Genomic DNA, 24,334 nt, shown 5'->3' on the forward strand with positions numbered 1-24,334 from the left:
TTTATAGAAATGATACCTAACTCTTACCTAAGAATAAGATGATAAAATCTCACTTCAAGTAGAGCTTTGGTGAAGATGCCAGCTAGTTGTTGATTGGTGGTCACAAAGTCAATGCATTTGTCCTGTTTCTCTATATGATCACGAATGAAGTGATGTCGGAAATTTATGCGCTTCATGTCTGAGTGCTATACGGGGTTATCTATCAAAACAATTTCACTTTTGCTATCACACTTGAGAGATACTTTAGTAAGTCTAAGCTCAAAGTCTTTTAGGGTTTGCATCATCCAGAAAATCTATTGACAACAACCTCTTAACCCAATGTATGCCATTTCGGTAGTGAAAAACATGACATAATTTTATTTTCTACTAGCCCATGAGACTAATGAATGACATAACTAGTGACGCGTATAGCTAGTGCTCTTTCTATTGAAAGGCCCTAGAGGGGGTTGGGGGGAGGGGGTGAATAGGGTTTATGGACAATGAAAATGCAATTAAAAGATATTCTAACAAATCACAAGCTAATGTAAATTGCAATGACAATAAAAGAGAGTAGGGATAAAAAATAGTTAACCAATTGGTGACACATGGTATGTTCACGAGGTTCGGTCCTCTGACCTACGTCCCTGCCCCCACTCTCGAGGAAAAATCCACTAACACACCCGGTTTGGAAGCCGAAACTTTTCTACACAATGATCTTCACTGAGATCTCACAACCACATAGTAGATCTCCACGAGATCAAGCTCACAACAGTTACAAATGAAAGAAAAACTCTCTCTTACGGCAACCCTATGGTAATAGGAAGAGATTGCAAGTGAAACTTGGGATGTGAGATTTGAAAGTGTGAAAACAAATAAAAGTTGAAGCTCTTTTGAACAATAAACACAAATTCAAGAGGTTTTTCAATGCTTGCTTGGTTACAGAAGTTAATGGGGTTGGTGGGTATTTATAAAAAGTGAAGATGACAACCAAGCCCCAAAGAAACAGATAAAATCACCCAAAAACGGAGAAACATGATTCTGCACAGAACTAGCCATTGGAGGCTTATTAGTTAACTAACGGGTTACATCAGTTGACTGATGAGTTGATCGTTACAGGTAATTTTAAGCTCATCAGTCTACTGACAGGATCATCAGTCGACTGATGAGATTGTTAGACCCTAGGGGGGGATTAGGGTCTTGTGCTAATCTAATTTCGATTTTATGTCACTTAAAACTAATTCAAATATTATTCTTGTAAGATAGATATACAATATGTTATAAGAAAGAATATGCAATACGAACAAATGACAATATCCTAATAATGATATATATATATTATGAGATATATGTGTGGGGGATATGAAACTAAGGGTAATATAAACACAAACAAGATAGTGGTCACTATGAGCAATAGATAATGGCGACAAGAATGAAATAAACAATAAGCACAAGTGAGACGCCAAGGCAATCACAAACACACAAAGATGATCACAGAGTTCGGACCTTCCGTCCTACGTCTCCGTTCTCCACTCCCGGGGAGAAATCCACTATCACAACCGGGTTTTCTACGCTCACCCAAATAACGATTACACCTCACAATATCGGTTTTCAACGCTCACCGATCAACTCACAATCTCATAATGTAACTACACCCCACACCCTCTAAGTATTGGTCTCTAGCCCGTGTCCTTCCTCAAGTGCTCGGATACAACCTCTCCCTAGGTTCGTCAACCGACGTCACTTCTCTTGGAAGCGACCACACACTCCTCTCGGTGTACTAGTGTATTACAAAGTGAATCCTCACAATTAAAGCTCAAAAATCAAATGATTCTTCTCTAAACAAGGTGAGAACTCAATTAAACACAACTCTTAGTCACAAACCCACAACCCCAAATTATACTATGAATGTAATACAATAAGCTCAATGTGGGTGTGTGTAACAATAAGATTTATCAAATCTAAACTCAATATGAAAACTAGCTTTAAAGAATGATAATCAAACAAATATGCAAATGTAAAGCTAGATATGAGTTTAGAAATTCTTCTTTGAAAAACAAGATGGAGAGATGGATTAAGATGAAGCTCAATCAATGTAGATGATCTCCTCCAATTGTAAAACAATCTTCATAAACCAAACAAACTTTAAACCAAACTTAAACCCTTGTTAAAAACTCTTTTAAACTTGTTTAAAATATTCCATTAGTTGCACTGGTAGAGAGGGGTTTGAGGGTTTATATAGGAAGAAAAACCAACAGCCAAAACCCCAAGACAAAAGACCAAAAAAACTCACAGAATCAAAAATCAGATTCTGTACAAATAGAGTCGTTGGGCGATCGGCGATCGACTGTGGGAATTTCGCGGTCGACCGCGAGCAACTCAGAGGCAAAAACTGGGCTCAGGAAAACAGCCGGTCGACCATGGCGGTCGACCATCGACCATGGCGGTCGACCGCAAAAGACTCTAGACTGCATCCGGTCGACCGTCACGATCGACCGTGAGCCTCTAAAAATCATGTTGAGTCTCTGAACTCAAGGGTGGTCGACCGCAAACTAACATATGACAATTACAGGTTTGAAACAGTTTTTCTGTCTTTAAAACCCTATTTAAAAATATCAAACAAATTCTAAAAATTATGAAACTTTGAGAAATGATTATAGACATGATAATACACATGCTAGAAAAACTGGTTTTCAAAAAGGACCTTCCAAATGAGAAATATCATCATTTTGTAAAATAGTGCAAAACATGAAAATGTAAACACATGAGTTTTGACATTTTAGCTTAAGTATGTTTTGAAACATTACAAAATGATTTTGTAGACTTAATAAAAGATGTATATGATTATTGTTAAGTCCAAAAACTAAGAATACAATATTTTCATAAAATTACATATTTTGTAAACTTTTCAAAAACAATAAATACGATTTCATTGAACAAAATAAAGTTAATATTGATGAAATCATATATATGCATATAAGTATGAAATAAAAAATATATTTTCAATTGTATTCAATTGTTTCATATTAAAACTTGAAAACTCAAAACCATGTATGTATATATATAACTAAATATACATAGAAACCAAAACTTAACTTATATATATATATATATATATATATATATACCCTGCTTCCCAAAATACACGGGAATCGGAACGTGAACAAGCCCGTGACGTATTAGATTGAGAAGAAATATACACTATCATTTTTTTTCATTCACAATCCAATACGCTAAGCGTCAAATACATAAATCTCAATCACAGGTCCCCGATCACAATAGCAAGAATATAAAGATAATCCAGAATAAGAAATAAATATATCATCCATGGTGAATCATCCCCGACATAAAAATATGGGTCCAACATGCCATTATTACAAAACAGTCCAACTAGAAAATAAGAAATACATAGTCCATAAAGAAAGTACTATTAAACTACTAAATCCATCATCAACTAAAGAAAAGTATGGTAAAAGAGTTTTAATGTCCAACTACTACTACGGAAGAAAAACTACTACGCTTCAGCTGGTTCTTCTACTCCTTCTGTAAGACACCCCTGCTAAGAATCATCTGGCTCCTGTACGATTCCGAACTGAGACTATCCATCTCCTAAATCTGATGTACACCCAGAAAATAGGAGTACGTCAGCGTTTATAGCACACGGCAAGATCCCCCAAGCCAGAAACAAATACAATAACAGTATTGATAATATATGCATGGTCAATGCGATAACAGAAATAGAAATAGAACATGTGATGATAGTAATAACGATAGAGGCATACAACTGGAATACTAATAATCAGAAGAATCCAAAAATCAACCAAGTAACAAGATCATACAGGTAGCGATCAGAAACCATCCAAGCAACAAGGTTATACAATAGATGGAATTAATACTTAAAAATCTACAACAAGAGACGTAGTATGTCGAGCGAAATAATCCAAACAAGGAAACCCTCATGTATATACCATATGTCTCGAATTGTAAATAATTAAATATTAATTCCGATCTATGTATGGAGAGAAATACAACTGATCTACGTCTCACAAGAATCATACTTAGCCAAGAATCTAAGTCATGTAACTAGTCATCATACAACAGGTCACTGGCTCATATTATCGGATAACTGATAGATCGCAATCACAAATATCCTAACTCCTCAGACCCACCCCAGTGACTACACAAACTTCATCGGCGCGAGCCCGGAATACACAAATAATCACAAATATCTCAACTCCTCAGACCCACCCCGGTGACTACACAAACTTCACCGGCACGAGCCCGGAATACACAAATATCTCAACTCATCAGACCCACCCCGGTGACTACACAAACTTCACCGGTACGAGCCCGGAATACACAAATATCTCAACTCATCAGACCCACCCCTGTGACTACACAAACTTCACCAGCGCGAGCCCGGAAAATACATCAACAGCTATATCCGATCACATGAACATGGACTTTCTCACCCCAACTCTTCTCGTTTTTGCTAAGTCAACAACACACAAGTCTCTAGGTCTTATTCATGTCACACAGGTCACTATAGTCATAAATTTGAAGGCTGCGTTTTGATTGCACAACGCACCACTGAGGGCTGTGTTTGGCATAAACTGAGCCCACTCCTTTAGCGGTGGGGCTGCTCGAGTAATCTCGGCGGCTAAAGGAGAGGGTTTCCTTTGGCACCTCTCACAGAGCGTGAGGGTAGAGATGGAACCCCCTGTCCGTTAAAGGATGGGACTGGTTCTCTCTAGGTCTTATTCATGTCACACAGGTCACTATAGTCATAAACTCCTAACGATTCTCAATCACAACAAGTAACAATCAATGCAGCTAATCAGGTACAATAATATCATAGCATATCAGATAATCAAAATTAATAATTTGAATCATAAAATTGTTCTAAAATAATCTTTTGAAATAACAATCTATTTACTTCAAAATAATTCTTTTTTTCTAAAATAAATTCTTTTCTCATTATAATAATTCTAAAAATAATATTTTAAAATAATAAATTTATAAATTCAAAAATAATATTTTTATAAGATAAATTCCCATTAATTCAAAATAGCCTATTTTCCCAAAATAATTTCTTTTTAAAAATATTTATCATTCTAAAATAATTTCTTCCACAAGATAATTTCTAAAATTTATTATAATTATTCTAAAATAATTTTTTTCTCAAATAAATTCCTTTTAATTATTATAATTATCCAAAAATGATTCTACTGTCAAAATAAATTCTTTTAATTTATCATAATTATTCTGATAATACTATTTATCACATAATTATGATTTATCTAATATTATTCATCAAACAAACCCACACAGATAATTATATCACAGATCTAAAATTATAGATAATTCATAATAAATATAAAATTTCAGTTCTGAGCAAGTGGGATCTTACCTACGAGGCCAAGGGGCCTGTGAACGAGACGACGACACCGATACGAACGTAGCGTGTGGTGTTTGATGGAGACAGACGACAGCTTGGATCTAGTTCAGGCGCGGGTGTTCGGCATGGTTGAGTTCGTCGGCGTGGATCTGAAGAGACGGTGTAGAAATGGAAGAGGCGGACGAGGAGGGCACGCTGGTTGGTTGCTCGGAGGGGAGGTGGTGTTTTTGGTTTTGTGAACAGGAAGAAGGAAAGAGAGAGTAAATGATATATTTATAGGTAATTTTAGGGTTTTTGAAAAAAGGAGATTAATCTAAATTAATTAATTTTTGATATTTAAAAATCAAAATAATTATGGAATATTTATCTATAAATAAAAATGTACATGTTGTGCTAATACAACGGTTGATACGAAATAGTCAAAATATACATATATTGTACAATTAAACAAGAATAATTAATAAATAAAATATATTTACTTATATTTAAAATCAAATAATTATGGAATAATTACGTACACAGTAAAATGTACTAGTTATACTAATACGACAGATAATATGTAACAGTAGAAATAATATAATAAATCATATAAATAATATGATTTAATAATACAATGTATTATACAAAATTATATGTAATAATAATAATAATACCACATATTATCCAAAATGATACGTAATAGTATCGATAATACAACAGATAAATTCCAAAAATTTTTACTGCACTAAATAAATTTATAAATATTTAAATCAATTAAATAAATATAGAACTTATTTTTTAAATCATAGAATGGTATAGAAACTCGAGAAAAATTTAAATACTCTTTTAAAAATCATAATTAAATATTTTAAAATACCAGAAAATTATTTTAACTAATATCAAAATTTCATGGTCCTTACAGTATGCATATTATATTAAGCTTAAAGTACCAACATACATAATATAACACCTAAACTAAATGTTACCCAAGCAATATTGATCTTCAATAAGCTTGACTTGGTACACTTATGGATGAAGCTTGAACTTGAATCTTTAACTTTGAATTACGTAGGCTTTACCTCACAATTCCGCCAACCTCCGTTGGATATGATCATGAATGCACAATTCTATCCATCCTCCAACATATTGTTTGCCTAGAATAAATATAAAACACAAACACTAGACAAACAATATTAGATATAAATTATTTGTAAATCATCATAAAAACAAGAAGGCCAACAATCTCTCCCTTTTTGATGATGACAAATAATTTACAAAAATGATATATGCCTGAAAGGAAATGAATATATACATTTTCATTATCATGCATATAAGCAAGAAAGAATATACTCATAATATTTCTCCCCCTTTGACAACATCAAAAAAAGAACAAAAGGATAAAGAGAGCGAAAGCTCCCCCTACAAATAAACATGAGTGAGTATAAAACAAATATAGGGATTGCTCCCCTAATCAAAATGCCATAAAGAATATATGCAATAAAAGATCATGGTAAATATATGAGCAAGCATAGATAAAAAATATGCTAAACACCACTCACATACAAAAATACTATAAGGACACATAATAATATATCAATATGAAAAAGGTGTCTCATTACTCAAAATAAAAATAAAAATATAAATAGATTTATGAAATCAAAAGAGAGAGAAACATGAGAGTCATGCAAACAGTTATCAAATGAAAACAAATCAACCAAATAAAACCATAAATCAAATTTTAAGCCCTAAAATGATGTTTGATCAATAAAGAAAATTTTCTTTGAAGAACTTTGATCAAACCACTCATAGAATACATTATAAAGCATATTTGAAATTTGAATCATCTATTTGTGCTATATAATAAATTCAAAAGAACAAATCAAAACAAAATTTTCATAGTTCAAACATAAGATTATAAAACGTACAAGAATCATGAACTATGGGGAAAAAAATCATCTTCAGAAGTATAAAACCAAATCATCATTGATTTCCACAAATGAGAGAAGCAACCATATCTAGCTCTTGAGCTTGTTTTAACTCATATAAATATTTTTAGCACCCGGTAAACAAGGTTTGGGAATAAACACCCAATAAACCCGGGAGGGAAGGGGGGGGGTTATATAAACACAAATCTCTCTTCAAAATCGACACTAATAATCATGAAAACAAAAGAAAAACAAAAGAAAAAATCAAAGAAAAATTGTTTTCATATTCAAAAATTTTAAAGCATAATTTTCAAAACCAAGAAAAAAGAAAAAGAAAAACACTAAAATTCTTGGTTTAAAATCAAATTTATTTTGGTACCTAAGTATTCTTAGTACCAAAAGGTTTAGGGACATGACCCCTATCATTTAAGCTTAAGGTCCTAGGGTTATGAACCTGTTTGGGCACATATGGTATACTAGCACGGTCAAAACAAAAATTGTACACATGACCTTTCTGATTACAATAGGTGCAATGAAAAGGGTTAAATGATTTGTGTTGACCAAGTGGGCGTGCACGGGAATCATTTAAAAATAAAGATTTTTATTTTAAATTATTTCGCAAATGAGAAACATTATTAAACAAAGGTGGTTTAGTTGAGAAATTTGGCAAGTTTGAACATTTTTTCAAATCATAACAAAACTTCGTCAAATGGTCAAATCTACCATAAATATCATATTCAAACACATTTGGTCTACTAGAAACATTTGTCAAACGAGATTTCCCTTTCAAATAAAACAATATTCGGTCAAATGACCAAAACGACCACAATGATCACATCTATACACATGAGCATGCTTGTGATGAACAATGAGTGCATGTGTGTGTACATGTGTATGGGATGAAGAAGCTTGATGGGATGCAAAATCATGAATAGGCTTGTCAAGCTTTTGTGTATTATGATAAAATTTGGCTATATGGCCTTTAAGACCGCAAATAGAACATTTGAGAATTTTGTCATACATGTGTGCATAGTGTGTAGGTTTCTTAAAAGAGTTAACATTGTACTTTGTACACATGTCCATAAGCTTTTTGTTACTCGCAATACAAGTGTTTAGTGTTAAATCTAAGGTCGATATGCATTTTTTTATTTGATTCAACTCATCATTGTGCATAAAAGCATTGCTACTAGAAGTAGGATAAACATAATCATTTACCATAGAGTTTAATTTATTTTTACTAATCTCTACTTCTAACATGGCATCATATTTTTTATGAAGCAATCTAGCATTTTCTAATCTTAAATTTTCATTGCATTCTTTAAGATTTATATTTTTATTTGCAATGAGATCAAACTTAGTAACTAGTGTTTCATGAGAGGATTTCATATTATCATGCTTACTTTTTAAATCAATATAAATATTGTATAATTTTTCAAATTCATGCGCAAGCTCATCAAAAGTAATATCATCATAGTTGTCGAGCTTGCATACCTCACTAGGGTTATCACCTAGTGGTCGTGTGCATGATCCTCTAATGGAACATAAAGATGAAGCCTCCAAAGCTTGTCGGATCGCCTCCAAGTCCCCTTGATGTGCTTCTATAAATTTCTATAAATTGTAAGCACTATCAAAATGAATAAATTTGTTAGAAAAGGATGAGTGAAAAGCACTAAGCAAATATTCTAACAATAGCTTGTTCATATTAAACGTTCTTTCATCATTTTTACTCCACTTGGAATTTTCCAAAGTGGGTACAATATAAGCATCTTCAATAACTTCCCATAAATTGAATTGTTTAGATTGAACAAAAAGTTTGAATCTAATACGCCATTGAGCATAAGGAAAAATATCCAAACGAGGAGCAACATTAATGGCATAACCTAAACTAGATGCACCGTGCATATCCATAATATATATATTCAAGCAAAAAATAAAAAAAAAAGATTAGAACAAAAGATAACTTGGATCTTTAACTCAAGGTGATTAGACCTTAAATCAAAGAGCAACAAGCTCTGATACCAATTGTTAGACCCTAGGGGGGGTGATTAGGGTCTTGTGCTAATCTAATTTCGATTTTGTGTCACTTAAAACTAATTCAAATATTATTCTTACAAGATAGATATAAAATATGTTATGAGTAAGAATATGCAATATGAACAAATGACAATATCCTAACAATGATATATATTATGAGATATATGTGTGAGGATATGAAACTAAGGGTAATATAAACACAAACAAGATAGTGGTCATTATGAGCAATAGATAATGGCGACAAGAATAAAATAAACAATAAGCACAAGTGAGACGCTAAGGCAATCACAAACACACACAGATGATCATGGAGTTCGGACCTTCCATCTTACGTCTCCGTTTCCTACTCCCGGGGAGAAATCCACTATCACAACCAGGTTTTTTACGCTCACCCGAATAACGATTACACCTAACAATATTAGTTTTCAACGCTTACCGATCAATGATCACAATCTCACAATGTAACTACACTCCACACCCTCTAAGTGTCTTCTTCACTCGGTGAAGATTAAACTGGTAATGCATGTTAGGTGTTGACTTATCCCTACTTAGGATTTGGGATAAAATTCCTCATATGTGTAAGACACAGATTATGGTGTTATTAATAACAACCTGTCACGATATCAAATATGTGGGCTTTTGTCCTTTTTATGGAAAAAGACTAACCGGTAATGCGTGTTAGGTGCTGACTTATTCCTACTTAGGATTCGGGATAAAATTCCCTATACTTGTAAGATACGGATTATGGTGTTATTAATAATAACCTGCCATAATATCGAATATGTGGGCTTTTGTTTTTTTATGGCAAAAGACTAACCGACAATGCGTGTTAGGTGCTGACTTATCCCTTCTTAGGCTTCGGGACAAAATTCCCCAGACTTGAATTCTGGTATCTTCTTCAATCAGTGAAAGACTAAACCGGTAATGCGTGTTAGGCGCTGACTTATCCCTACTTAGGATTCAGGATAAACTTTCCCAGACTTGGATTCTGGTGTCTTCTTCAATCAGTGAAAGACTAAACCAGTAACGTGTATTAGACGTAGACTTAGGATTTTTGGTAAATCCTCAGCCTTTAATGGATTTGGCTTGCCTTTACCGATTACAGTTTGAATCGGGCTTGCATGCAGATTGTTTAAGTCTGTTCCGCATGTGACGTTGTGCTAAGAGAGTTAACTTTCTTAGTACTATAATATTGAATACGTAGACTTCATCTTTCTCACGGCAATAGACTACCCGACAACGCGTGTTAGCCGCTGACTTATTCCTACTTAGGCTTCGGGATAAAAGTCTCCAGACTTGGATTCTGGTATCTTCTTCAATCGGTGAAAGACTAAACCGACAACGCGTATTAGGCGTTGACTTATCCCTACTTAGGCTTCGAAATAAAATTCTCCGTGCGTGTAAGGTACAGATTATAGAATTGAATGATAGTGTCTTTTCTTGGGGCAAAGACGAACCCAAAATGGGAGAGGAAAAATTTTATATTCTATCTCCCAAAATCGAAGAGGAAGAATTTTATATTCTATCTCTAGTTAAAAAGGTGACTCGAAGTGGGATCTCCACCTCGAGAATCTGAAGAGTGAAACTAAGAGTGAGATCTTCACTCTGAGAATCGAAAAGATTCGAATAATCCTAACTGTCGGAAGGTTTGATTACCGAACTAAAGGTAGTTTTCTTATTTATCGAGAGTGAATTATGGTTTTGGCTTTAACTGTAGGAAGGTTTAATCAAATGAGAGGTTTGAGACGACCTTAACTGTAGGAATGTTTGATCGCTCGATTTGAAAGTGGACCTCTCATTCATGAAAGAAATCGAGAGGATATTTTTGGTTGTGGTCCTAACTATAGGAAGGTTTGACCAAGTGGGAGTGAGAGTGGAAGTACAAGTCATAGTGGGATTATTGACTTGTACCGATCACTCAGTAAGGGTTCTTGGTGTTAACTGAAAAGAACTTAACACGAAGGGGTTTTGACAATCATAATAGACCGTTCGAATTACAATTTTCAGTGCTATGTTAGGACTTTAATAGCGGGAGATTAGTGTTTATCACTTTGTTTGTAATGACCGGGTTATCCCTAAGAATATTACAAGTAACATTCTTCTGGGAACTTCCCGTTACATGAATCATCCACCCCCAGCTTCCTTTGCAAAACTGAATCTAACATTGTACTTAGTTGGATGATCAGGTTATCCTTAAGAATACCAGGCATAGCACTCTCTAGGAACTTCCCGTGAAAAAAAGGAAACAGTTTAGACTCATATACCTGTTGGAGTATGCAGGGAGCAGTTTAACCTCATATACCTATTAGAGGATGATTGAGAAGCAGTTTATACTCGTATACTCTTCGGAGTGTTCCGTTCTCATTTAGCTTATCCCAGCGTTATGACGCCGGCTTCAACCAAAGTTTGGATGCTATTCTTAAGAGCGAAGTAAGCCTTGGTGGGATGAAGGATTCTTCTGTGGTATGCATAGTACTTTGGATCCGAAGTATTATCAGCTTCCTCCTGATTTGCGATAGGTAGCAACTTGATCTTGTTGTCTTCAAGGAGGGACTTAAAAATAGCTGGAACATCTTCGTCCTTGATGGAGTACTCTTTTTAGAGTCTCGGAACCAAAGTCTTTTGCTGTCTCTGGAGTTGTTGCTGTGACGTCTGATTAACATCAACAGCTGGTGCAAGTGCCTTCCCCTTGCCACGGGAGGCGAAGTTTGATTTCGGAGGGTTGGCCACCGGTTGGCTTCTTTCAACTTTCTTCCTTCTGAGGAAGCGTTCGGCCTGTTCTCCATACACCTTCAACTCTTTTCAAGTCTTGGACGGTGCTACTCCCATAACTTCCAAAATATAAATAGAGAGGTTGTTATGACAGATTTAGAGGATGAAGTCATCCGTGACTGGATCTCGGTAGTTCATCATCTTATTCCGGAAACGCTTGATGAAGTCATCGACCGTCTCATCATCTTCCTGTTTCTTATCGAAGAGTGTCCCGATTGATACCTCTACATCATCATCATTAAAGTGAGCGAGGAACAGGTTCTCCAGATCGTCCTAGCTGTTGATGCTTCCAGGCTTGAGACGACGGTACCAATCGAAAGCAGGCCCACGAAGGGTGCCAACGAATGACTGGACCATCAAAGGCTCGCTGCCAGAGATCACTTCTAAGTGGTACTTGAAATAGATCAAGTGTTGAGTGGGAGAGCCCTTCCCATCGAACGACATGAAGTTGTTTAGGTTGAACTTCGCTAGATACGGGATCGACTCCCACTCTCTTAGATAGGGACATAGAATATCAGCCTTCTTCACCTCTCGAGCAGACATCAGAGCGTTGATTTTGCTCTCGAGATATTTCATCTTCTTGTCCTCATCTGTATCATGCTTTGGACGATTTCTAAGAGGAACAACGTGGCCACCCCCGGTATTGCCATCTTCGGTGGGACCACCCCCAGTATTATTGTCTTCAGTAGGGCCAACCCAGCATTCTGGTCAACGGGAGGGTTATCCGCATTGAGATGTTCATCTATATCTGAATCGCTACATGCTTGGTTAGCAATGTTATGACAACTGGATTCACCAAGTTGATTGGATAGAGCCCGAATCTGTTAGTCATGGTCTTCCCTCATCTGGTGCATAGCCATTTCCATTTCCATTTTGAATGCTTCTTTCTTCTTGGCTAGAGCATCCTCAACCATTTTGGCTACTTCCTCGGTGTTAACCATAAACACTTAGCGGGATTGTCCTGGACTAGATATTATTTTGTCAGAAGCGACTGCATAGTTAGCATCTGATGCTTCATCCTCCGAGGATAGCCCTCTATTCATCCTCTGATAATCCCTTTGTCTAATGGTTCCCGATCGCAATCGGGTTAGACGATGCGATATGAGCGGATCAGAACTAGAAGGTCGAGTCGATTTTTCCTTGTTAGCCATATTAACCATGACTTCTGGAAGTTCACCACCTTGAACGACCGATCGTTTCTTGCAGAAACACTTTGGCCTGGACTTAGTCATTCCGTCGGAGATCCTCTCGAATATCAAGATCCTCTACGGAGCGGTCTTGGGGTAGCTGCACACCGATAATACTGCCCTCATAAGTTTGACATAGGGATAATGAAAGTCCGTCTCCTGGGTATCCCTCTTTCGAGATCTGTTTGTACCCCCAGCCTGATAGTACAACTCATCGGCATGATGACTGGAACAATCTATCATGTATTGGCATAACTTCTTATGTATAACATCGTTGTCTGACGAACACGTTTCCTTCTGAGGATTCGTCGCCTTGTTGGCACTCTTAAGAGTCGCACGTTTTGAGCTATGCCTTCGTGAGCGTGGAACCTCAACGGGTTCTTAGACTTTAACATGTAATCTGAGGTGGTTAGTTATAGAAGTTTTCTTCTTACAAGAAGGCTCAGACTTGTTGCAAGGGCGAGTACGATACTGAGCTCGATGGGGTTCATTCACCATGCCCAAGCATTCTTTGACCACAAATCTGTTTCGAACTTTATGTAGAGGACCCATGCGATCATTCAATGAAATTTTGGATTTGGAGAGATCCACACTGTCATAGTACTTCATCAGAGATGCGGGAGCAATAGGAGCGGGATCTGAAGTTGATGAAGGCTGGGGAACAGCCTCGGATCTAGAATCGAGCGAGAGACACGACTGGTGTCTCTTGTCTGGTAGAGGTGCTATTTTGGCCTTTATCACCCAAACATGTTTAGATCTTGGTGGTTTCTTGACCACCTCCTCTTCCTGTAATTTTTGTGCTTCTTGTGCGAGAATCCGTGCGTGCTTAAGTAGTGCGCGACGTTTCTGGATACACTCATCGAGAGTAGAACGGGTTTGTTTGACACGAACCCATTTATTAGTTGACGGTTGGGAGGAGGACCCTGACACTTGTTGTGGCGATGGCTTAGCCACTTGGCGCTTTTTGAACTCTAGATCTGCTTGGTAGCAGAGTCCGTCCACTTGATTCAAAGCCTTAACGAGTTGACGCGCGAGGTGTTAGCGTTGCCTTAGACGTGCTCTCTTTCATAGAGTTAGCGCGCCTTCAGTAGTCGGCTCCTTGATCGAGGAGGAGTTCAGATCTGCATATCTGGCTTCATTAGATGTTAGCAGATCATTATGAGGTGTAACTACAGTAGCGGTAGCGGGGAGATCGCCTTCTTGAGTCTTTAGATCTGAAGACCAGTGGATCTTCCGGGAGGAGGAGACCTTCCTGCGCTTATGAGGAGAGGCGGACCTGGAGGAGGAGGAAGAGATATACTCTTTGAATTTCTGCTGTTCGAATTCGTATTCAACCTCTTCGTTCACAGGGATCTTGATCGTTGGCTGCGATATGACAACCTTGATAGTTAGGCTGTTGGCTCCCACTGTGGTCGCCAGCTTGTTTGGGGAGAAAGTCGATTTCATTAACGAGTTTATTACAACTTCAAACATTTACAATAAACTCAAAGAAACAGTCTTTTTATAAGATTTTCAACAAAAATTATAACATTTTTGAAACAAACGCAACAGATGTTTATCTTTCGCTGCTTGCATGGGATCTTGGCCTATGACGGGGAAGTTGATATACGTGGACCACCAAACAATTAGATCAAATCCGGAGCTTCATTGATTCGCAAAGGAATCAATAAACCGAAGCAATTATCTCGACAACAGCGAGATAATCACTCTTCTTAAGATCACCGTAACGGGGGTGATCTCAATGATAAGAATAAGGAACTGTAGATCTGACAAACTCTTCTTCTCTGTACCGAAGAACTCGATCCGATCTCCTCCTATCTTTTGAAATTCGTGCTCCTTTAGTCTTCAATTCAGCAGGGCTTCGCCGACGCTCGAGAATTCCAGATCTCAAAAAATAAAGGCCATGGTGCTGTATTTATAGGCTTTAGGACCTTTGTTTTTGGATAAGAACGACCGATTCACTCTTATCCTCACTCATAACCACTTTATCATGTTTTAGGATTGGTTCAGATCTGTTGGAACAAATCCTGGTGGTTAACGTCGAAAAACGGCTTGAAATTATAAAAAATCAGTTTTCGGGACTACGGATGTTCGTGGTGTCTCGGCAGTAGCCTAGACACCTGTGGGTGTCTCCGCCGAGGCCGAGACACCTATGGGTGTCTCGCCGAGGCCTGGAACATTGTTTCACGTATTCTGTCCATTTTCACCGTATCTTTGCCGTCCGAACTCGGAATTACGTGATTCAAAGTGCATAGGAAAGCCAACGAGGAGATCTACAAGTTCCTATAGTTGGATCATATGTGGAGTAGACAGGATATGAAGGGTGCTTTATCTTTTTATCAGCAAAGCGTGGCTCCCGATCAGTTCATATCCTCGTTATTCTGCAGTTCCGTTGCTTCACACGGTTTGTCGAATTACTTCATGTGCTCTTCGACATCAATTAATCTTACTTGACTCGGATAGTAACGTTCATCGTCTTCTCTCAGCTTCGAGCTGTTTGTGGGAACTTATAAGCATTTTTAGACGCATACACTTATAATGGTGGTATTTAGTACTTAAGATAAAACATTTACAACCAAAAATACGAAAATATCCAATATGCAGAGTTTTGCCAAAAAAGAGTTCATAAGGAGTTTTCTTAAAAGTAGGTCTAATCAAAATACGATTTAAAATATGGCAAGCCGTATTGACGGTTTCGACCCAAAGATATTTTGGCAATATAAAAGAGTTTATCATTGTGCGTGTCATCTCTTGTATGGTTTTATTTTTCTGTTTAACAATACCATTTTATTGGGGTGTTCTAGGAGAGAAAAACTCATGTGTTATACCACGATGAGCACAAAAATTATTAAAGAATTTATTTTTAAATTCACCACCATGATCACTCCTAATTTTAACAACTTTCAAATCTTTTTTATTTTCAATTCTTTTTACAAAATAAAAAAATTCTTCAAAACAATCATCTTTATTTGCAAGAAAAATTACCCATGTAAAACGTAAGAAATCATCAACAATAATAAAAACATAGTGTTTACCTCCTAGAAAGGTAACACGCATAGGTCCAAAGAGATCAAGATGTAATAATTGTAAATGTTTAGAAGTGGATACCTCATTTATGGATTTAAAGGAATTCTTAGTTTGTTTACCTTTAGCACATTCCTCATAAGTAGAATCCTTAATATATGTTAGATTTGGTAGCCCTCTTACAAAGTTTTTCTTGGATAGCTTAGATATTAGCTCCATGTTAGCATATCCAAATCTCTTGTGCCAAATCCAAGGATCCTCATCCACCGCGCCAAGATGCTTTACATCTTAATCTATTAGCTCATTCATCTCAAAAATATAAACATTAGATCTTCTAAAAGCAACAAAATTAGCTCATTCATCTCAAAAATATAAACATTAGATCTTCTAAAAGCAACAAAAATAATTTTATCATTCATACTAAAATATAAACATTAGATCTTCTAAAAGCAACAAAAATAATTTTATCATTCATACTAACAATACATTTATCCTGTTTAAAAAAAAATATCAAAGCCTTTATCACTTAATTAACTAATACTAAGAAGATTATGATTTAGTCCTTTAACAAAATAAACATCCTCAATTATGGGAGAATGTATCTTATTAATACTACCAATACCTATAATTTTGCCTTTCTCACCACCATCAAAGGAGACATTGCCTCCTTCAATCCTTGATAGGGTTGCAAATAGTTTCTTGTTGCCCGTCATGTGATTTGAGTAACCACTATCAAGGTACCACAACTCCTTACGTCTTGTACGAGATGTTCCCTACATATGCAGAAGTTGTAGAACCTTTAGGTACTCAAACTTTGGGTGCTTGAATGTTAGTATTTTTGGTACCCTTAGGTACCAACATTAACTTATAATGATCAATGCTATTTTTTATCCTACAATGAGTAGAGATATGATCATATTTCATGCAATATGTGCACAAAAACCTTTTCTTGTATGTAGGAGAATGAGATTGATGATACCATTTTCTATCAACATGATGATGACTAGAGTAAGCATGATTAGATTTAATTCTATTATTTTTAATATATAATCTCTTAATTTTAGACCTTAATTATTTGTTTTCAAAGTCTAGATCTTTATTATTTCATCTTTTAGATCAAGAGAGCATTGTAGTTGCTCAAACATAGAGTCACAAGAAACATGTAATTTTTTTGAATGAAGAATATACTTTTGCTAATCTTTTAAATTCAAATTTTAATTCTTCTAAAGCCGCTTCTAGTTCACATTGCATATAAAGAGATTTACTTTTGATTTCGAATTGTACCTCATCGTCATGAGTCATGAAACAAATGTTTGGGGTGATGAAGAGCAATCTTAACGCCCTCATCATCGCTATCAGAATCGATTGGTTCGGATTCATCCTAACCGGCATACATAGCCTTCTTCTTCTTGTACTTTAAATACTTCTCCTTAAGCTTGGGACAATCCTTGGATAAGTGTCCCGGTTCGTTACATTCGAAGTATTTACCTATACGAGAAGGAAATTTGTTGTTAGATCGATTCTTAAATTTTTTATTCATTTTGATTAATTTTGATATCCTTCTAGAGAGGTGTTCCAGTTCTTTAGAGACATCAACTTCACTATCCGAGGAGGATGAATCATCAATTGCTCCCATGAGTGTAATAAACTTTAATTTTTGGGATGACTCCTCGGTTGTTTTTAGGGTTTCTTCTTCCTTCTCCTTGATCTTCTTTTCATGGACCTTGAGCATGCTAATAAGACCATCAAGAGTGAGAGTTTAGAGGTCATGAGCTTCTTCGATGGCTGTGGCTTTAGGTTTCCAAGCCGGCGTCAAAGAGCGAAGAATCTTGTAATTCATCTATTGATTCTCCAAAACCTTGTCAAGACCATTTAATTCATTTATGATGTCAGTGAACCGAGAAAACATAGAATTGATAGATTCATTTGGAAGCATTTTAAAAGTTCATAATCATGCATGAGTCTACTAATCTTAGACTCCTTTACTTAGGGGGTTCCTTCATGAGTGATGCATAACTTCTCCCAAATTTTGTGTGTGGTTGTACACGTAGAAATTCTCTTATATTCATTGGGAGTAAGACCATAAATTAGTGCATTCATGACCTTAATATTAAGGTTAGCTAGGTTCCACTCTTCCTCGGTCATTTCACTACTAGGATTCTTGACATATTTTTTCTCCACAATATCTAGGATATCAAGGTTAATGCATTATAAATAAATCATCATCCCAACTTTTCAATAGGCAAAGTTGCTACAGTGAAAAGGGGTGGCTTAGTGGTGGATTGTTCTTCTGACATATACATATTCATTGAAGCCTCCATTTAGTTCTTTTCTCTAAGGGGTTTAAGCCTAACAAATAGTAGAGACCTTGCTCTGATACCAATTGAAAGGCTCTAGAGGGGGGGGGGGGGGGGGGGGGGGGGGGGGTGAATAGGGTTTATGGACAATGAAAATGCAATTAAAAGATATTCCAACAAATCACAAGCTAATGTAAATTGCAATGACAATAAAAGAGAGCAGGGATAAAAAATAGTTAGCCAATTGGTGACACGCGATATGTTCACGAGGTTCGGTCCTCTGACCTACGTCCCAGCTCCCCCCTCTCGAGGAGAAATCCGAAATCTACTAACACACCCGGTTTGGAAGCCGAAACTTCTCTACACAACGATCTCTACTGAGATCTCACAACCACACAGTAGATCTCCATGAGATCAAGCTCACAACAGTTACAAATGAAAGAAAAACTCTCTCTTACAGCAACTCTATGGCAATAGGAAGAGATTACAAGTGAAGCTTGGGATGTAAGATTTGAAAGTGTGAAAAAAAATGAAAGTTGAAGCTCTTTTGAACAATAAACATAAAATCAAGAGATTTTTCAATGCTTGCTTGGTTACAGAAGTTAATGGGGTTGGTGGGTATTTATAAGAAGTGAAGATGACAGCCAAGCCCTAAAGAAACAGACAAAAGCATACAAAAATTGAGAAACATGATTCTGCACAAAACTAGTCGTTGGAGGCTTATCAGTCGACTGACGGGTTACATCAGTCGACTAATGAGCTAACCGTTAGAGTCAATTTCAAGCACATCAATCGACTGACAGGATCATCAGTCGACTGATAAGATCATCAATCGATTGGTCAGTCGACCAAATAAGAAGTAGAAACATTTGGTAATTCTGGTAGGTTTCATCAATCGACTGATCTCATTCATCAGTCGACAGATCTCATTCATCAGTCGACTGATGAGATCATCAGTCGACTGATGAGATCATCAGTCGACTGGTCAGTCGACCAAATAAGAAACAAATACTTTTTTAAGATTCTGACGGATTTCATCAGTCGACTGATCTCAAGCATCAGTCGACTGATATGATTTTTCAACCAATATTGGTTTTTGAAAATGAGTTTCAAATATCTTTTAAAAATAGCAAATAAATTCTAAAAAAATATGAAACTTTGGAAAATAATTTATAAATATAGTAACAAACTTGTTTGAAAAGGAATTTCAAAAAGGTCCTCGTATTTGTAAAAATCATTGTTTTAGCAACAATGTTAAAATACGAGTATTGAACTGTGTAAGTGTGTTATTCCAAGAGCTTCAAATGTAATCAACAAACTACTTACCTACATTAAGTACTAAGAAGAAAATAAAATAACAAATATCCCTCACATATAAGTACATGGCTTGAGTCTTGATATTTGCTTCTATGTTGATGAAGCTTCTCATGTATGTAGTGCTCTTTTGAAAGCTTTACTTCATCACTTTGCCTCCACCTCCTTAGATATCGTCGTTGTAGCCCATATTCCATCCACTCTTCAATCAATGGTGATAATGAATTGTAATCCACAATATAGCTCAATAAACAATTAGCACCAACAATGGTGTTTGTAAATCATCATTAAAACAAAAAGGCTAACAATCTTCTCCTTTTTGATGATGACAAACAACCATTATTCAAGAGCAAATAAAATTGATTATTTGGCTTATAGATAGTTGTTCCCTCTATCTCTAAGGCTTCCCCTAACTATGTGCACAAATGAGGAGATTTCTCTCCCTCTTTGTCACCATCAAAAATGGGAAAAAAAGACAAGAATGCATGCCAAAACGCACACAATGCACCTCAAGTGTTGGCCTACCCCTGTCATATTCCTCAAGCATTAAGAATTACCATCTCTCACTAGGCTTTACTACCGGTCCTACTCCTCTTGGAATTGATCCCGATCTCTCACCTTTACACTCCTCTTGGTACCTGTGTGTGCTTAAGCATTGTATAACATTATGGATCAATAAAAGAATAGATATAACAATGGTAAAGCGAAGAAAGATAGCAAGCAAAAATAGGCAAAAATATAATTTTTAAAGAATGCACATGCCTAATTCATTTCTAATACGGCAAAAATCAACTTCACAAAAGGGTTTGGTAAAGATGTCCGCTAATTGAGATTTTGTGTCAATATAAACAAGAGAAACATCTTTCCGTTCAACATGGTCACGCAAGAAGTGATATCGTACATCTATATGTTTGGTTCTAGAATGCAAAACTGAATTTTTTGAAATATTGATAGCACTAGTATTATCACAAAAAATTTTGTATCATGAAAATACAAATCAAAATCAACCAAATTTTGTTTCATCCATAAACGTTGTGCATAACATAGGCCGGTGGTAATGTATTACGTTTCCGTAGTGGACAAGGCGACACAATTTTGTTTCTTGGATGCCCAAGATACAAGGGAGTTACCCAAAAATTAACAAGTACCACTCGTACTCTTGCGGTCCACCCTACAACCAGCAAAGTTAGCATCATAATAACCATAAAAATTAAAAGATGTATGTTTAGGGTAAAATAAACCAAGTTCTAAGGTGCCATTAATATATTTGATAATTTTTTTAACCGCAACCAAATGAGACTTTTTAGGAGAAGCTTGAAAGCGTGCACATGTACAAACACTAAACATGATATCCGTCCTACTAGCGGTGGGATAAAGGATACTACCTATCATACATCGATATAGCTTTTGGTCTACTTTTTCACCACTATCATCTGCATCCAACTTGATGGTAGTGCTCATTGGAATTGGGGCATGTTTGATAGCTTTCCATCCCGAATTTTTTCACCAACTACCTAGCATACTTGCTTTGTGACACGAATATACCATCATTGGATTGTTTAACTTGGAGGCCGAGAAAGAGGGTGAGCTCTCCCATCATGCTCATCTCAAATTGATCTTGCATTACTTTAGAAAGGTCATTGCACAAAGATTCATTAGTGGCACAAAAAATAATATCATCTGCATAAATTTGAACTAAAATGAAACCATTTTTCCATTTTCTAACAAAACGAGTATTATCAATTGTTCCTTTTATAAAACAATGTTCAAGGAGAAAACTTGAGAGCCGAGCATACCAAGCTCTAGGAGCTTGTTTTAACCCATATAAAGCTTTTTGAATCCGGTATACATGATTTGAAAAAGAAGAATCAATAAAACCGGGGGTTGCTCAACATAAACTTCCTCTTCTATAAAACCATTTAAGAAAGTACTTTTGACATCCATTTAAAACAATTTAAAATTTTTAAAACTAGCAAAGACCAAAAATATCCTAATAGATTCCAATCTTGCAACCGGTGCAAAAGTTTCATCATAATCTATGCCATCCTCTTGATTGTATCATTGGACAAATAAACGAGTTTTATTCCTAGTAACTATGCCAAACTCATCAAGCTTATTTCTAAAAACCCATCCATCCACACATCCATCCATTCACACACACATCCATCCACACACACACCACACATGCATATATATATATATATATATATGTTTGTGTGTGTGTTGGGGTGGGGGGTAGGGTGGTAGGGTGGGTTGGGGCATTGGCGGACCCATGCCTGTTCAAAGTGGTTCACTTGAACCACCTCAACTTTCGTAAATGGACTATATATTATAGATATCTGTTAGTGAACATAACAAACTTATAGCCTAGTGGTACTAGTGGGTTGTTAGTTTCTAAGGGGTCACAGGTTCTAATCCTCCCAAAGCTTTCTAAGTTTGCTTTTTTACAAACCACTTTCTCTACATTATGTTTCTTTCTTTTTTTTAACCCAACATTCTATTTACTGTATTTAGATGAAGATAAGACAAGTAATTATCTTTATATATATATATATACTTTCTCCTATTTTTTTATTTTTTCTTCTCTAAAAATATTTTTTCGTTTTATATTTATTTATTGTTTTTTACGCCTCTAATAATAGATCTTGAAAAAAAAATATTAATGTATATTTTGAACCACCACGCGAGAGGGTGTGGATCCGCCACTGGGTTGGGGGGGTTTGATGTGTCGAAGGGCTGGCTAACTATCACTTTATATTAAGAGTTTATATGCATTCATGTAAGTACGACCTAGGGATGTGTTGGGGGCATTTAGGGAAAAACATTTTAACATCCCATCTGTGTTTTATGATATTATAAGATTACGTTGTTGATATAAGAATGATGACATAAAGGAACACGTCACCGAAATTTCAGTATTCATGGGACGACGTTGAGCTGGAATTAGCGTGTTTCAAACTAACGCAACTGAACACCATGCACGGAGTCTTAAATCAAATTAATCTATGAGTTTTAAATCAAACTAATTTTGATTAAATTTTGTTTTTTCTCCTACTTAATTAAGCGTGTCTGAATCTTTCTTTATATATGCTGTTTAACATATATAAGAATCTGATTGCTATTTTTTCACAAGATTGACTCTATAAAAGAGAAATTTAACCTAAGATCATAGTGTTGGAATCCAACAAAAATTTAGATTCATTGAGGTTCCATAAAATGCTAGTAATGTCTTCAGCAAGGGCAAGGTATTACTTCTGTGTTCATCTTCTTTATCTTTTCCCCAAGAAAGGAAAAAAAAAAATTCTTATATGCATTTAAAATTATAGAAGATTATTCCTGTAATCATTACATGAAAACAAATCGTGGTCATGTAGCATGGCATCCACTTCGTTGACAAAGAAAATGTAACAATGAAGCTTCTAAAAAAAGTTATATTTAGTTTTATTTAAAAATAAAACATACCGTCAAACGACAGATTGCAAATTAAAGAGAAAACTTCACTAAAATTAATAATGAAAACATAGCTTATAAGTAATTTCAATTATTCGAAGAAAAAAAATACAAGAGCACATAAATTCTAAGGATTTTGATAAATCTTTTAGTAAATAAAAATTAAAATCAAAGTTGTTGGGGGAAAAAAACTTTCATCAACTATATGCCTGTGAATTTAGGAGAACAATCACACAAGAATTAAAGTTGATTCCTTTAAAAAATAAATCTTAATAATTCACATAATTCTAAACTATATCAAACTTCTAGCAAATAAAAATTAAGTTGATTCCTTTAAAAAAAATAAAAATAAAAAAACTTCAAAGATTGATATAAAATACCCGAGGAAGATCAGTGAAGGGTAGCGTTGGGTTTCCTGAAGATAGGCGAAGGGGATGCGTTAGATTTCCTAAGGATTGGCGATGGGGATGTGTGGGATGGAGGATTGGGTTCGGTTAAAAAAAATAAAATAAAAAACGTCAAAGATTGATGCAAATACCTGAGGAAGATCAGTGAAGGGCGGGGATGCGTGGGATGGAGGATTGGGTTCGGATGAATTTTCTGCTTCTTGAGAAGTGGGTTCGGTTGAATTTCCTTTTCAAAGCTGGCGAAGGATGGAGGAGGAAAAGAAAGCAGCGTCTTTTTGGGGAAAGAAGCGTGGGATGTGGGATTTTTGGGATTTGCTTTATTGCATTTAAGTCCTTGTTTTATTTGACTTTGGCATTAGTCCAACTGTATGTGAGCTGCCAGCTTGCATAGTTTGTGCGCTGCAGGGGTTTTTTTGAAAAAATTCATCCGATTTTAGCATCTCGTGACCCCAACCTAGATCTCATGATCCTAACCCAAATCCAGATCTCAAATACCCCCTCCTTCCATAGAATCCCCAAATCTCTCTCTCCCCAACCCCCTTTCCTCCTGCGTGATCCCCAAACCCATAGC

At 36.0% G+C, this 24,334-nt stretch overlaps 1 protein-coding gene across 9 annotated transcripts; it reads right to left on the minus strand.

Annotated features, from left to right (window-relative positions):
- On the minus strand, positions 3,322–24,035 carry LOC109837811. 9 transcript variants are annotated; one of them, XM_020406171.1, is made up of 5 exons: positions 23,895–24,035; positions 17,580–18,153; positions 16,918–17,068; positions 8,770–8,876; positions 6,469–6,507 (listed from the first exon to the last, which is right to left on the minus strand). In XM_020406171.1, exons 2-5 carry the CDS (start codon positions 17,685–17,687, stop codon positions 6,481–6,483), a joined length of 393 nt encoding a protein of 130 aa, XP_020261760.1. In that variant the 5' UTR covers positions 17,688–18,153; positions 23,895–24,035; the 3' UTR covers positions 6,469–6,480. The 9 variants fall into 9 exon arrangements, 1 of the variants encoding a protein (XP_020261760.1); XR_002246461.1 differs by lacking the exons at positions 6,469–6,507; positions 16,918–17,068; positions 17,580–18,153 and adding exons at positions 3,322–3,591; positions 23,737–23,771; XR_002246463.1 differs by lacking the exons at positions 6,469–6,507; positions 16,918–17,068; positions 17,580–18,153 and adding an exon at positions 3,322–3,591.

The sequence above is a fragment of the Asparagus officinalis genome, chromosome 4 (genome assembly GCF_001876935.1).
Source record: "Asparagus officinalis chromosome 4, Aspof.V1, whole genome shotgun sequence".
Lineage (NCBI taxonomy): Eukaryota > Viridiplantae > Streptophyta > Magnoliopsida > Asparagales > Asparagaceae > Asparagus > Asparagus officinalis.

Excerpts from the sequence above, each read along its gene's own strand:
- LOC109837811 (XM_020406171.1), bottom strand. The coding sequence starts at position 17,687 with ATGCCGGTTAGGATGAATCCGAACCAATCGATTCTGATAGCGATGATG. Across the intron at positions 17,069-17,579 it reads TCATGACTCATGACGATGAG|GGAACATCTCGTACAAGACG; the intron begins GTACAATTCGAA and ends CTGCATATGTAG. Across the intron at positions 8,877-16,917 it reads TGAGAAAGGCAAAATTATAG|AAGCACATCAAGGGGACTTG; the intron begins GTATTGGTAGTA and ends AGAAATTTATAG.